Source organism: Oncorhynchus mykiss, chromosome 4 (assembly GCF_057628025.1).
Source record: "Oncorhynchus mykiss isolate SJ-2025 chromosome 4, ASM5762802v1, whole genome shotgun sequence".
Taxonomy (NCBI): Eukaryota; Metazoa; Chordata; class Actinopteri; order Salmoniformes; family Salmonidae; genus Oncorhynchus; species Oncorhynchus mykiss.
The window spans coordinates 75,381,945-75,398,718 of NC_143025.1; the positions used below are offsets into that span (position 1 = coordinate 75,381,945).

At 43.0% G+C, this 16,774-nt stretch overlaps 1 protein-coding gene across 4 annotated transcripts in view; it reads left to right on the forward strand.

The window, feature by feature from the left end:
- The window catches only part of LOC110522377 (uronyl 2-sulfotransferase), a 123,391-nt gene that overhangs the window by 68,016 nt on the left and 38,601 nt on the right, over positions 1-16,774 (forward strand). Inside the window, exons 1-2 of one of the 4 annotated variants that reach the window (XM_090233034.1) lie at positions 8,184-9,098; positions 10,344-10,387. Coding sequence is in view for 2 of the 4 variants with exons in the window: in XM_036976014.2 (XP_036831909.1) it covers positions 10,344-10,387 (44 nt within the window). In the remaining 2 variants the exon portion in view is untranslated. Of the gene's footprint in view, positions 1-8,183; positions 9,099-10,343; positions 10,602-11,082; positions 11,438-16,774 lie in introns of those variants that run through there. The other 3 variants (XM_036976014.2, XM_090233033.1, XM_036976015.2) reach the window with 3 other exon arrangements.

Consider the following 16,774-nt stretch of genomic DNA (forward strand, 5'->3'; position numbering starts at 1 on the left):
ATTAACACTGGAGTGATAAATATGCAGATGAGGATGTACAAGTAGAAATACTGGTATGCAAAAGAGCAGAAAAAGAACAAAAAACAAATATGGGGATGAAGTAGGTAGTTGGTTGGATGGCCTATTTACAGATGGGCTATGTACAGCTGCAGCGATCGGTTAGCTGTTCAGATAGCCGATGCGTGAAGTTAGTGAGGGAGATAGAAGTCTCCAGCTTCAGTGACGTTTGCAGTTTGTTCCAGTCATTGGCAGCAGAGAACTGAAAAGAAAGGAGGCCATATGAGGTGTTGGCTTTGGGGATGACCAGTGAGCTGAGATAAGGTGGAGCTTTACATAGCAAAGACTTATAGATGACCTGGAGCCAGTGGGTTTGCCAACAAGAGCATACAGGTCACAGTGGTGGGTAGTATATGGGGCTTTGGTGACAAAACGGATGGCACAGTGATAGACTGCCTCCAATTTGCTGAGTAGAGTGTTGGAGGCTATTTTGTAAATGACATCGCCAAAGTCAAGGATTGGCAGGATAGTCAGTTTACGAGGGTATGTTTGGCAGCATGAATGAAGGAGGCTTTGTTGCGAAATAGGAAGCCGATTCTAGATTTAATTTTGGATTGGAGATGTTTAATATGAGTCTGGAAGGAGAGTTTACAGTCTAGCCAGACACCTAGGTATTTATAGTTGTCCAGATATTCTAGGTCAGAACCATCCAGATTAGTGATGCTAGGCGGGCGGGCGGGTGTGGGCAGCGATCGGTTGAAGAGCATGCATTTAGTTTTACTAGCGTTTAAGAGCAGTTGGAGGCCATGGAAGGAGTGTTGTATGGCATTGAAATATTTTTTGGATGTTTGTTAACACAGTGTCCAAAAAGGTCCAGATTTATGCAGAATGGTGTCGTCTGCGTAGAGGTGGATCATAGAATCACCCACAGCAAGAGTGACATCATTGATATATACAGAGAAAAGAGTCTAACCCTTTAACCCTGTGGCACCCCCATAGAGACTGCCAGAGGTCCGGACAACAGGCTTGATTTGACACACTGAACTCTATCTGAGAAATAGTGAACCAGGCGAGGCAGTCATTTGAGGTAATTTAGGTAATATGTACATGTAGGTAGGGGTAAAGTGACTAGGCAATCGGGAGAGATAATAAACAGAGCAGCAGCAGCATATGTGATGAGTGTGAAAGTGTGTATATTATAGTGTGTGGCGTCAATATGAGTGTGTGTGTGTGTTTTGTGTGTGTGAGCGTATGTAGATGAGTGTGCTTTGGAGTGTCAGTGTAGTTTGTGTCAGTCCAGTGAGTGTGCATACAGCCAGTGCAACAGTGTCAGTGTAGTATGTGTCAGTCCAGTGAGTGTGCATAGAGCCAGTGCAACAGTGTCAGTGTAGTATGTGTCAGTCCAGTGAGTGTGCATAGAGCCAGTGCAACAGTGTCAGTGTAGTTTGTGTCAGTCCAGTGAGTGTGCATAGAGCCAGTGCAACAATGTCAGTGTAGTTTGTGTCAGTCCAGTGAGTGTGCATAGAGCCAGTGCAACAATGTCAGTGTAGTTTGTGTCAGTCCAGTGAGTGTGCATAGAGCCAGTGCAACAATGTCAGTGTAGAATGTGTCAGTCCAGTGAGTGTGCATAGAGCCAGTGCAACAATGTCAGTGTAGAATGTGTCAGTCCAGTGAGTGTGCATAGAGCCAGTGCAACAATGTCAGTGTAGTTTGTGTCAGTCCAGTGAGTGTGCATAGAGCCAGTGCAACAATGTCAGTGTAGAATGTGTCAGTCCAGTGAGTGTGCATAGAGCCAGTGCAACAATGTCAGTGCAAAAAAAGGGGGTCAATCCATCTGCCGATCTACCATTCCACTGTTTAATTGCTATATTGTAATTACTTCGCCACCATGGCCTATTTATTTCCTTAACTTACCTCATTTGCACTCACTGTATATAGACTTTTTGTTTTCTTTTGTTCTACTGTGCTATTGACTGTATGTTTGTTTATTCCATGTGTAACTCTGTGTCGTTGTATCTGTCGAACTGCTTTGCTTTATCTTGGCCAGGTCGCAGTTGTAAATGAGAACTTGTTCTCAACTAGCCTACCTGGTTAAATAAAGGTGAAATAAAATAAATATAATACTATCTTGCACCCCTGCACATTGTCTCAGTACCGGTACTCCTTGTATATAGCCTCGTTATTGTTATTTTATTGTACTATTTATACTATGTACTACTTCTACTATTTCCTTTTTTTTGCTAATCTGTTCTTTTTTTAAGCCTGTATTGTTGGGAAAGGGCTTGTAGTAAGAAGTTCACGGTGAAGTCTACACCTGTTTTAGTCGGCGCATGTGACACGTTTGTACTTTTGATTTGAAATTCTATGGTAGGCACCTTAATCTGCTGTTCAGCCAGTAGCACGCCCCTGTATCCCATGATACACTAATCCCATTAACCCTTGGCCACACACACACACACACACACACACACACACACACAGACACACACACATACACACACACACACACACACACACACACACACACATACACACAGACAGGCAGGCAGGCAGGCAGGTAGACAGACAGATGCACACACACACACACACACACACACACACACACAGACACACACACACACACACACACACACACACACACACACACACACACACACACACACACACACACACACACACACAGACAGGCAGGCAGGCAGGCAGGCAGGCAGGCAGGCAGGCAGACAGACAGACAGATGCACACACACACACACAGACACAGACACACACACACACACACACACACACACACACACACACACACACACACACACACACACACACACACACACACACACACACACACACACACACACACACACACACACATACACACAGACAGGCAGGCAGGCAGGCAGGTAGACAGACAGATGCACACACACACACAGACACACACACACACACACACACAGACAGGCAGGCAGGCAGGCAGGCAGGCAGACAGACAGACAGATGCACACACACACACACACACACAGACACAGACACAGACACACACACACACACACACACACACACACACACACACACACACACACACACACACACACACACACACACACAGAGACAGACAGACAGACAGACAGACAGACAGACAGACAGACAGGCAGGCAGGCAGGCAGACAGACAGACAGACAGATGCACACACACATGGAAAGAGAGAGAGAGACACACACTCAACTCTCTGTAACCCCTGGCTGTGGGTCAGAGTTGGATGTGTTACCTAAGGGTCAAAGAACATCAACCTTTCCTGCTGTGTGAACCCTAGCCCTTCTCCCTCTTCCTCCCCCCTCTCCTCCTTACTCTCACACATCTCCCTTCCTCTCCCCTTCTTCAATCACTGTTGTCCATGTACCATATGTACCATATGTATCAGGTTTGGGCTTAATTCAGAATTTGGGAATTGACTCTCATACAATTTGTGAGTTGAAATTTGAATTGAATTGGCCACACCCCCACAGAATGTAGCATTTGAGTTTGAGAGACAGGAAGTAGAATTGAATTCTGTGCAATTCAAATCAATTCTACTTAGTAGCTAGGCTTCCATCCAATTTGGCAACAGATTTTAATGCAAATATACTCAAATCTGCATAAAGAAAATATGCCCATTTTCCCACCAGTGGTGTTTTTACACCAAACAGACTTGTTGCGGATAATAAACAGTGTGTCATGACATAGTGAACTCAAAATTGACATTTTCTCTTAAGTTTTCATGTACCAAATCAAAATCTAATGTTCAACATGTTTCCATCACATTTTCAACATGACCTAGTTTTTCTACAAACTGTTGCGTTAAATAGCCAATGTGCCTACTCTGGTCTTGACACCTGCTCTCTAGCCAACAGCTCACAGATAATGCTAGTAAACATGATGAGATTCTTATGGAGAAGAGTGAGAATATTATTTGTCAAACGGCAGTCAAGCATCGGTCAACCTGTCACCAGAATAAGATCCTCAATATTTATTGGAAAGGAGAATCAAGCTCATACCGTGCACTTTCACCACCCTGTGAAATTCATCATCATTTATTTCATCTGTAGCCTAATAAACTGCATGGTTTCCCGAGTCGCAGTGGGAGGACCACACACCATCACATGATGAAGGTCTTGCTTGAGCTGTGTATGCAACTGGTTCACCTCTGATGCTCACAGGCAATGATTATTGGAAGAGATTTCTGAATGTTCTTTGCCCAGCATACACCCCTCCAACCAGACGTGCCTTATCTACTCATTTGCTGGATGCAGAGTTCAACAAATTATAGAGAAAGCAGACAATCATCTCTGATGGGTGATCGAAGGTTTGTGGGCAAGGAATAATTAACTACATCATCTCCACCCCTCAACCAGTATTCTACAAGAGCACAGACACAAGGGCAACAGACACACCGGTCTCTACACTGCAGATGAGCTGAAAGCAGTCATCAATGACCTTGGACCACAGAAGGTATTTGCACTGGTGACAGACAATGCTGCGAACATGAAGGCTGCTTGGTCTAAAGTGGAGGAGTCCTACCCTCACATCACATTGAATCTGCTCCTCAAGGACATCATGGCACTGAAAACAATGGATACACTCTACAGGAGAGTCAAGGAAATGGTTTGGTATGTGAAGGTAGCACCAATCTACCTCACCAAGCAAAGTGAGAAGAATAAGAACACCACATTGAAGCTGCCCAGGTGTTGTCATCATGTTTGACATTCTCCTGGAGGGGAAGGAGTCTCTCCAAAAAAATTGCCATATCACAGTCTGCCGATATGGAGAGCCCCATTGAGAGGATCCTCCTGGATGATGTATTTTGGGAGAGAGTGGTAAGCAGCCTGAAACTCCTGAAACCTATAGAAGTAGCCATTGCAGGGATTAAAGGAGACAATGAAATCCTGTCTGATGTTCAGACTCTGCTTACAGATGTAAGAGAATACCTTCATACTGCCCTGCACACTTCACTGTTGCTCCAAGCAGAGGAAACTGCAGTTCTGAAATAAATAAAAAAGCGTGAAGACTTCTGCCTGAAGCCCATACATGCCGCAGCGTACATGTTGGACCCCAAGTATGCTGGCAAGAGCATCCTGTTTGGTGCAGAGATCAACAAGGCCTATGGTGTCATCACTACTGTGTCTCACCACCTTGGCCTGGATGATAGCAAGGTTCTTGGCAGTCTGGCGAGGTACACTTCCAAGCAAGGGCTTTGGGATGGAGATGCATTATGGCAGTCTTGTCAACATATACCATCAACCACTTGGTGGAAGGGAATTTGTGGATCTGAGGCTCTTTCCCCTGTTGCCTCCATCATCTTCCAAATCCCACCCACATCAGCCGCCTCAGAACGCAACTGGTCCGTTTGGGAACACACACATCAAAGCACGCAACAGGCTGACCAGTACAAGGGTTGAAAAATTGGTGGCCATCTGGGCGAATTTGAGGCTTTTTGAGCCTGACAATGAGCCATCCTCAACAAGGTTGGAAAGTGACAGTGAAGATGAGGCCCCAGAGTCTGATGTTCAAGATGTGGACATTGAGGAGGTCCAGGGAGAAGACATGGAAGTTTGAGAGGAAGACAACCAAAGCTTTAGTTTCTAGACTATCATTTTTTCTAGACTATCATGAGTCCACTCATTTCATTAAAGTTTAATTCATAACTAAATTGTTTGTTTAATTTCTATCGGAAGGATTTAATCATTTGCACTTATGTCTACTAATGATAAGGTAAAATGTTTATGTTTCTGTCTCCATGTGGTATGGTAAATATATCTAATGCAATAAGCATCTACATTTAAACTGTATTAATATTAATTTGCATATATTTCCGTTAATTCCCACAGAAAGTTTCCACCTCTGAATAAAATGTGCAACCCTACTCAAGTGTGAGAGAATGTATACCATAGACGTTTCTATTCCAAACCATAGCATGAAACCATAGAATCCAACCATAGTCTTGTGAATGTAACCAAGGTGACTAGAGAACTAGATTCGTCTAGAGAAGAACTCCATGGAAGCTCAGTAGATTCCACCGCTCCTGTCGTTGTGGGTGGATGGTAGCTGTCTGTTTTTACGAGTATGTGCCCTGGGAGAAATTAGTTCCAATCCCCGTTGCAAATGATAAACGCACACCGGGGGTCGGCCCTGAACATGAATGACAGGGAGGAACTGAAATGTCTGTCTCTCGTTTCCCCACCCTGGGACGACCTCAGATGCCTCTGCACGGCCTGCCAACCAAAGCCTCCCTCAGCATTCCTCATTAAGAATGCATTATGCATGTGTGAGTGCATGTGTATGTGCATGTGTATGTGCATGTGCATGTGTGTGCAGCAGACATACCTGAGGGTGTGTGTGCAGTGCAGCTGTCTCCATATTAATATACTGTTGCAGCTGACAAAATAATGTACCACAGAAGTGTTATAGGAAGTCATGCTGACACTGTATAACTCAGAGGCCTGCAAGGATACTTGCTGGAGTGTGAGTGTGTCTTTGCAAGTGTGTGTGTGCGTGTGATTCTGACACCAGGCCACTGTTCAGATAACTAATTGACCAGAGTCCAAACACCACAGCTATCAGAAAGGGTAAACAGGCTATGTCCGAAATCTGGCATGTCTACTACTTACTTAAACTGCATACCTGTAGTTACTAATCATACTACGTACTACTTAGTACACACTGTTTAATAGAGTATGCAGTATACCACGGCCGCAACATACTACTTTTGGTGCGTTCAAGACAACGGAGAACTCTGAAACAAAACGAGCTCAAACTGGGAAACATTGTGACGTCGATGATCTTCAGGATGGAGAATTCGGAGCTCTAGGATGATGCCCGAGTGTCCAACTTGTAATTCCAGGTTGGGTGACCATTCAGAAAAAAGAAGGAAGGGAAGTGCTGCTAAGCTACACAGTAGTAGGTCTTTGTAGACAGAAGGTAGTCTTTGGTAAAAGGGGTAAATTGGTCAACAAAAAGAAAGGAGAACCAAGGCACTCTTCATATAATGAATTAAAATGCCTTTATTTGTATAGCATGTTTAATGGAAATAAATATTTAAATATCTCTGATGTGTTTCGTCTGCATGGCCTTTGTCAGGGAGATGATAATACAATGTCTTCTTTTGAACAGCATTTTCCAATTAACCCTGAGTTGAAGAGAGAGTGGTTACAGAATTCACTGGACAGATGTCTTAACAAAATGCAAACCAAGGCTAGTAGAACCACTAGAAAAGCCAAAGTGGTTGTCACGTTCTGACCTTAGTTCCTTTATTATGTCTTTGTGTTAGTTTGGTCAGGGCGTGAGTTGGGGTGGGGAGTCTATGTTCTTTTTTCTATGTTGTATTTCTGTGTTTGGGCCTGGTATGGTTCTCAATCAGAGGCAGGTGTCGTTCGTTGTCTCTGATTGAGAATCATACTTAGGTAGCCTGTTTTCCCCATTTTAGTTGTGGGTGATTATTTTCTGTCTAGTGTTTTTCGTCACCTTACAGGACTGTTCGTTTGTTGTTTTGTTCAGTGTTCAGTTGTTTTATTAAAATAATAGACACTTACCACGCTGCGCATTGGTCCTCCTCTCTTTCTCCAGACGACAACCGTTACAGTGGTTCTAGCCTTGAATAGGATTGGACAAAGTAGTTCTAGCCTTGAATAGGATTGGACAAAGAAGTTCTAGCCTTGAATAGGATTGGACAAAGAAGTTCTAGCCTTGAATAGGATTGGACAAAGAAGTTCTAGCCTTGAATAGGATTGGACAAAGAAGTTCTAGCCTTGAATAGGATTGGACAAAGTGGTGAGAGTAGGAGAGCCATACATTTTATAGTACACAAGATCACAGCAATGGACCACGGCAGTCCAAACATAGCAGAGGGCAATAAAGCATTGGATGACTGTTCAATTAGATTTTTTCCAGTCAGAGCATGATTTTTTCAGACTTCCCTGTCATCTTGAACGCACCTTCAGTTACGGCTTCGCAAATGATCCGGCAGTGGTGGAAAAAGTACCCAATTGTCATACTTGAGTAAAAGTAAAGATACCTTAATAGAAAATGACTCAAGTTAAAGTGAAAGTCACCCAGTAAAATACTACTTGAGTAAAAGTCTACAAGTACTTGGTTTAAAATATACTTAAATATCAAAAGTAAATTGAATTCCTAAAATATACTTAAGTATCAAAAGTAAAGTATGAATAATACAAAATTCCTTATATTAATTAAGCAAACCAGATGGCACAATCTTCTTGTTTTTTAAATGTACTTATAGCCAGGGGCACATGCCAACACTCAGACATTATTTACAAATTAAGCATTTGTGTTTAGTGAGTTCTCCAGATCAGAGGCAGTGGGGATGACCAGGGATGTTCTCTTGATAAGTGTGTGAATTGGACCATTTTCCTGTCCATTTTCCTGATAAACATTCAAAATATAACGAGTACTTTTGGGTGTCAGGGAAAATGAATGGAGTAAAAAGTACATTATTTTCTTTAGGAATGAAGTGAAGTAAAAGTTGTCAAAAAATACAAATAGTAAAGTACAGATACCCCAAAAAAACTACTTAAGTAGTACTTTAAAGTATTTTGACTTAAGTACTTTACACCACTGTGAACCGGAATGGATCATCTGTAGCCTTACCCAGTGACCTTTCACGACAGCAAAGTGTTGTTGTTTTGGGCTGAAGTTAGCTAAGTAGCTAGCATTTGAAAAGACGTCAACTGGAGTTAACTGTAGACCTACGCATGTATCAATTGAAGAGTCTCAACTGAAGCTTGAGAGGAATGCAGTGCTGAGGCAGAGGGCTCGTAATGAGGACGACTGGTTACTACTCTGAACTGTATGTAGTGAGCTTTCTGGCGCCCAAAGCTGCAAAGACATCGCCCAAGGGTGTGCCATACATTGTGCAGGAGAAGTCCAGTGGCTACTCGACTCAGCCTGGTTCCCAGAGTAGCTAGTCTTTTACAAGATTGTCACCAGACTCCGTCTTCATCAACCATCTCCCTGACCCCCTTTCTCTGATCAAGTCATGAACTGTCCCTTATTCTTTTTGGAGGATGCATGCACTCAAAGACTTGGCCTCTATTGGCTGACCTAGCCAACTATAGGTAAGCTACTCATGACCATGTGTTTCTTGTTTGTTTGCTTTTGATGCGCCTGAGATTATGACATTAAATCAATTATTATTATACCAAAGATGGTTTATTTAGTTTAGTGGAGTGAAAAGCTCTGATGAAGGCTAAGAGGCTGACAGGTAAGCTTCAATAGAACAGTGATAGTAGCAAGAGCAGCGTGCAGGTGTGAGTAGAATTGTTGAAAGTGTCTATCATAGTCCAAAACGTATACGCGTACACACAGCAGTGTTCTAGAATATTGCACTGTTGGCTTTGATACTTTTTGCCAGTGAGTAGAGGTCCTCCCTTCTCTTCACATTTAAGAACAACCCAACTTCCCCCTCACCCTTTCTCAATCTCTCACTCTCTCTCACTCTCTCTGTCCCCCTCTCTCAGTCTCTCTCACTCTCTCTCTGTCCCCCTCTCTCAATCTCTCTCACTCTCTCTCTCCCTCTCTCAAACTCTCTCACTCTCTCTCTCTCAATCTCTCTCACTCTCTCTCTCTCCCCCTCTCTCAATCTCTCTCTCTCTCTCTCTCTCTCTCTCTCTCTCTCTCTCTCTCTCTCTCTCAATCTCTCTCACTCTCTCTCTCTCTCTCCCCCTCTCTCAATCTCTCTCTCTCTCTCTCTCTCTCTCTGTCCCCCTCTCTCAATCTCTCTCACTCTCTCCCCCTCTCTCTCTCTCGCTCTCTCCTTGCCTCTGAATGTTGTAGAGGTGATGGGAAGTATAGCGTCTCAGTGTCTCTGGACGCGCTCCGCTCCGAATGCAGAGTGGAGAAGAAAAGGCCGCTGTCTGGAGCCTGGTCCTGGAGTTGGAGAGTGGGCTGAAAGGAGAGCATAGATCCTCAGTGTGAGGCGGCCTTAAAAGGGACCCTTTGTCCAGAGATGAAACGACTCCATAACTGGCAGATACTGTATAAATGGGCCGTAGCTCACTCATGATGACATTCCCACACTTTATGTAGATGTGAAGGTCGCTCTGTTTTTCTTAGAGAGATAGTGACTGGCCAGGCCGGGCTATTGGTGGTTATTGACGATTGTTGTGGCTGGATGTAGATTTCCTTCCTGTCTATGTGATATTTATTCAGATATTTATTGGTAATCATTGACTTGAGGTCACTAGCCTGTGGAATCTTAACTCAGTCAAATGGATTTTTCCGCCAGTGGATTTGCCGTAATACGATTGAACACTATTGGACTGTAGCCCTGAATAAATATCTGTACCTCTGTTTCTTCACAGGAGAATCCACATATCTCGATGACCACGGACCCCCAGCTCCCCGCGTAAGACCATCACAACAGCACTCCTTCTTTTTATTTTACATTACTCTATCACTTCATCTTTCCCTACCTCACACTTCCTCTGATCCCTCTCTTTCCACCCTATCCCACTTCTTGTTTCCTTTTTTCTTTCACACTCCCCTTTCTTTTCTCCATCTCTCTCTGATGTGCTGCCCTGTGTACGTGAGTGTGACAGTCCAGTCCATGCAGGATAAGGGTGAGGTCTATGTCTGGAGAAGCTGTGTGTGAACATACTCTAAATACCAAATACTGACACACACACACACACTAACACACACACATGCCCGCACACACACACTGGGCCTTGTGTCTGGCCAGCTGCATCTGTCTGCCTCTATCTCACTTCTACCCCTCTGGCCCTCTCTATCGCTCCCTTTCTACCAACCCTCATCCACACTTTCTTTGATCCCCTATTTCTACCCTTCTACCTATCACCCTTTATCTATACTGAACAAAAATATAAACACAACGTGCAACAATTTCAAAGATTTTAAAGAGTTACAGATAATTTAAGGGAATCAGTCAATTCAAATAAATGCATTAGGCCCTATTCTGTGGATTTCACATGACTGGGCAGGGGCGCAGCCATGGGTGGGCCTGGGTCCCACGTGGGAGCAAGGCTCAGCCAATCAGAATTATTACAGACAGAGATACTCCTCAGTTTCATCAGACGATCCCGCAGGTGAAGAAGCCGGACGTGGAGGTCCTGGGCTGGCCTAGTTACACGGTGTCTGCGGTTGTGAGGCCGGTTGGATGTACTTCCAAATTCTTAAAACAACGTTGGAAGCAGCTTATGGTAGAGACATTAACATTGAATTCTCTGACAATAGCTCTGGTGGACATTCCTGCAGTCAGCATGCCAATTGCACACATATGTGACATTGTATTGTGTGACAAAACTGCACATTTTATTTTCCCCAGCACAAGGTGCACCTGTGTAATGATCATGCTGTTTAATCAGCTTCTTGACATGCCACACCTGTCAGGTGGATGGATTATCTTGGCAAAGGAGAAATGCTCACTAACAGGGAGGTAAGCTTTTTGTGCATATGGAACATTTCTGGGATCTTTTATTTACATGTTGCGTTTATATTTTTGTTTAGTATACATCATTATCTCTTCTCTCTTAGATCCACCTCTTTCAGTCTCTTTTTCCTGTCTCACATTCCCCCTTCTCTCTGTGGGTGAGACGCATATTTCTGTGGCCTTCGTAAATGTAGCTAGGCAAGCTAGCTTTGGCTACGTGTTCAGAGTTTATCTGACGTGTGTGCGCATGTGTTTGTTCACGTGTGTGTGTGTGCATGTGTCTGTGTGAGGAGTCTGGCTACGTGTCTCTTTGGAGCTGATCTGAAGGTCTGGCTGTCCTAATTAAGCCTGGTAACATCTGGCCAATGTTTATATGTTATTAAGTTGACTTGGAGAGGCCTGTTGAAGTGCATGCTATTAACCCAGGCTAACTTTGAGGTAAAGTACAAGCCAGAGTATTATCTGTCTGAACAGGGGCTGGTCTGAACTGTGGTGGAATGGTCTGAACTGTGGGGGAATGGTCTGAACTGTGGTGCAATGGTCTGAACTGTGGTGGAATGGTCTGAACTGTGGTGGAATGGTCTGAACTGTGGTTAAAAGTAGCTCTGAGTTGGGCCAGGAGTTTTTCCTGACCCCTTCACCAAGATGAGCTATATGTTCACATTGACAGGAAAGACTGTTGATGAGAGACCTGGTGCCTGGCTCATACCAATCTTGTTTTTGTACTGCTAGGGTTCAACAGAGAGGCTTTTGGTCATCTGGACAGGCTCAGTGGTCTTCAAATGGCCAATAGTCTGCCAAAGGCAGCCAGGAACAGCTTGTTTACCACAGAACACAAACACTGTGTACTATTGATGGCTACATGTTGTTTTACAATGGATCAGATGAGTAAAGGAGGGGTTGCAATTTATGTGAAATCTGAGTTTATGTGAAATTCTCTCGATACCAAAGCCAAACATTTTGATTTGAACATACTGTATATAAGGACTCCCACATCACTGTAGTCGGCTGCTACAGACGCCTTCGTCTTCAGGAGACGCACTTAACTCTCTTTCTGATGTCCTGCACAAGCTAAATGACTCTGAATTCATTATTGTAGGAGATTTGAACTGGGACATGCTTGATGAGCTATATGTTCATCTGTCTCGGACTCTTTTAAAGAACTGTGTGACTCTCTGAATCTCGCTCAATTAATTAATGCTCCTACATGACCGAATCCCAGAGCACCTAACAAATCAACGCTATTGGACATTATTCTAATGAATAACCCTCACAAATACACATCGACTGGGATATTCTGTAATGATGCCAGTGATCACTGTGCAATTGCTTGTGTTAGAAATACAAACATGACCAAAGCCAAACCCTGTTAGATTTTTAAATGACATTTTAGACAATTTGTTGAGCAAGCGTTCTTACTTGATCTGTACCATAATATTGACATAGTAATTCTGATTCTCCATGTTGACACTGCCTGGGACTATTTTTATATGACATTTGTGTCGATTTGTGATAAGCATGACCCTGTGAAGATATGTAGAATCAGTGGAAAGGACAATCCATGGTTGTCAGATAACTTGGCCGAATTAATTAGAAAGAGAAATAAATATCTCTTGGGCTCAAGCTAGACATAGAAATGCTCCTGTTGACTGGGCCTCCTTCAGAGCGCCCAGTAAAGGAACAAATGTACAGGATTGATTGAAGTCCAAATCAGATGACTATTTAAATGCAGTCACAGAGAACCTAAACAACCCTACCAAGTTCTGGAAGCTAATCAAATCAGTGTCAGGTTCTAATGTATCCTCTGGCCTTCCTGACCATTTAATGATGGATTCTAATGAAGTGAGGGATAAAGCCCATATTGTAGGGGTTTTAACAAGCACTTCATATCTGCTGGTTCAGTCTTTGATAATGGTGGGACCCAGGCCTCTAATGTAAGCTCTGTTACAGTCAACTATGATATAGGCCCTCATGTCAACTAGAGGTCGGCCGATTAATCGGAATGGCCGATTAATTATGGCCGATTTCCAGTTTTCATAACAATCGGAAATCGGTAATTTTGGGCGCCGATTTTGCCGATCTTTTTTTTTTTTTTTACACCTTTATTTAATCTTTATTTAACTAGGCAAGTCAGTTAAGAACACATTCTTACTTTCAGTGACGGCCTAGGAACGGTGGGTTAACTGCCTTGTTCAGGGGCAGAATGACAGATTTTTACCTTGTCAGCTCAGGGATTCAATCTTGCAACCTTACGGTTAACTAGTCCAACCACCTCTAACCACCTGCCTCACGAGGAGCCTGCCTGTCACGCGAATGCAGTAAGAAGCGAAGGTAAGTTGCTAGCTAGCATTAAACTTAATCAATCATAATCACTAGTTATAACTACACATGGTTGATGATATTACTATTTTATCTAGCGTGTCCTGCGTTGCATACAATCGATGTGGTACGCATCGTTGCTCCAATTTGTAGCTAACCATAAACATCAATGCCTTTCTTAAAATCAATACACAGAAGTATATATTTTTACACCTGCATATTTAGCTAAAAGAAATCCAGGTTAGCAGTCAATATTAACCAGGTGAAATTGTGTCACTTCTCTTGTGTTCATTGCACGCAGAGTCAGGGTATATGCAACAGTTCGGGCAGCCTAGCTCATTGAGAATTAATTTGCCAGAATTTTACGTAATTATGACATAACATTGAAGGTTGTGCAATGTAACAAGAATATTTAGACTGATGGATGCCACCCGTTAGATAAGATACGGAACAGTTCCGTGTTTCACTGAAAGAATAAACGTCTTGTTTTCGAGATGATGGTTTTCGGATTCTACCATATTAATTACCTAAGGCTCGCATTTCTGTGTGTTATTATGTTATAATTCAGTCTATGATTTGATAGAGCAGTCTGACTGAGCGATGGTAGGCACCAGCAGGCTCGTAAGCATTCATTCAAACAGCACTTTCGTGCGTTTTGCCAGCAGCTCTGCTGTTTATGACTTCAAGCCTATCAACTCCCGAGATTAGGCTGGTTTAACGATGTGATGTGAAATGGCTAGCTAGTTAGCGGGGTGCGGGCTAATAGTGTTTCAAATGTCACTCGCTCTGAGACTTGGAGTGGTTGTTCCCCTTGCTCTGCATGGGTAACGCTGCTTTGAGGGTGGCTGTTGTCGTTGTGTTCCTGGTTCGAGCCCAGGGAGGAGCGAGGAGAGGAACGGAAGCTATACTGTTACACTGGCAATACTAAAGTGCCTATAAGAACATCCAATAGTCAAAGCTATATGAAATACAAATGGTATAGAGGGAAATAGTCCTATAATTCTATAATAACTACAACCTAAAACTTCTTACCTGGGAATATTGAAGACTCATGTTAAAAGGAACCACCTGCTTTCATATGTTCTCATGTTCTGAACAAGGAACTTAAACGTTAGCTTTCTTACAAAGCACATATTGCACTTTTACTTTCTTCTCCAACACTTTGTTTTTGCATTATTTAAACCAAATTGAACATGTTTCATTATTTATTTGAGGCTAAATTGATTTTATTGATTAAGTTAAAATAAGTGTTAATTCAGTATTGTTGTAATTGTCATTATTACAAATCAATTTTAAAAACCGTCCGATTAATCGGTATCGTCTTTTTTTGTCCTCCAATAATCGGTATCGGTGTCGAAAAATCATAAATGGTCGACCTCTAATGTCAACCATTTTAACTTTGAGCCTGTTTCTTATACTGAGGTCTATAAAGCACTAAAGGCTATAGACACTAAAAAGTCTGCAGGTCCAGACAGCCTGGACCCCTCTTAAAGGTAGCAGCTGGTATTATATCTGAACCTGTGGCACACATTTTCAACATGAGTCACTTGACCAATTCCATACCCAGCATTTGGAAATCAGCTTATGTCCTCCCACTGCTAAAGAGTGGAGATCCCTCAGATGCTAATAACTATCGTTCTATCTCCCAACTCCCTATCCTGGCCAGTCTATGAATCCCTAGTGAGCTCACAGTTAAAAAACGTCTTAATTGAAAAGAACATACTGAGCGGTGTTCAGTCTGGCTTTAGATCGGGGCACAGCACCACAACTGCAGCTATGGCAGTGGCAAACGACATCATTAATGCACTTGATAAAAAGCAACATTGTGCTGCTCTGTTTGTGGATTTATCAAAGGCCTTTTATTCAGTTGACCATGAATTGTTGCTACTGTAGCTAGACTCAGAAACATTGGTCCCTCTTTACCTCTGTAGTCTGGTCTCCTTCACCACCAGCAGTTACCATACCTGGTCTGCTAGGTGTTGCTACTGTAGCTAGACTCAGAAACATTGGTCCCTCTTTACCTCTGTAGTCTGGTCTCCTTCACCACCAGCAGTTACCATACCTGGTCTGCTAGGTGTGGCTACTGTAGCTAGACTCAGAAACATTGGTCCCTCTTTACCTCTGTAGTCTGGTCTCCTTCACCACCAGCAGTTACCATACCTGGTCTGCTAGGTGTTGCTACTGTAGCTAGACTCAGAAACATTGGTCCCTCTTTACCTCTGTAGTCTGGTCTCCTTCACCACCAGCAGTTACCATACCTGGTCTGCTAGGTGTTGCTACTGTAGCTAGACTCAGAAACATTGGTCCCTCTTTACCTCTGTAGTCTGGTCTCCTTCACCACCAGCAGTTACCATATCCGGTCTGCTAGGTGTTGCTACTGTAGCTAGACTCAGAAACATTGGTCTCAGTGAAGGGGCAGTAAATTGGTTTAGGAACATTCTTTCTACCAGAACACAATGTGTATATACTGACAGTCACATGTCTAGCTTTCTTGAGGTTAATAGTGGTGTGCCACAGAGTTTTATTTTATCTCCTGTGTTGTTCTCAATTTGTATTAATGATTTGGGAAATGGGATGCAACCAGCAAAGTTCCATGTACAGTATATGCAGATGATGCAGTCATATATTCATGTGCTCCTTCTCTGGTTCAGGCTGTTGAAGAGCTTCAGACTGCTTTTCAGTCACTGCAGGCCTCCCTTTATGGTCTCAAACTGGTCTTGAATGTACAACAAACTAAATTCATGACCTTTACCAGAGCTAGAACTCTGCCAGAGTTGTGTCACATCTGGTGGCTTATCCATTGAAAAAGTGTCATCCTCAGTGGAGGAGCAGTAAATTGGTTTAGGAACTAGGGCTTTTAGAATTTGGTATCTAGGTATTTGCTTGGATGACAAGTTGTCCTTTAAAGTTCATGTGGATAATCTTATGACAAAGTTTAAATTGAAATTGGGTTTTTATTTTTGTAATAAAGCTTCCCGCTTATGGCTAGAAAGAAGCTTGTTCAGACCACTTTTATCTCTGTAA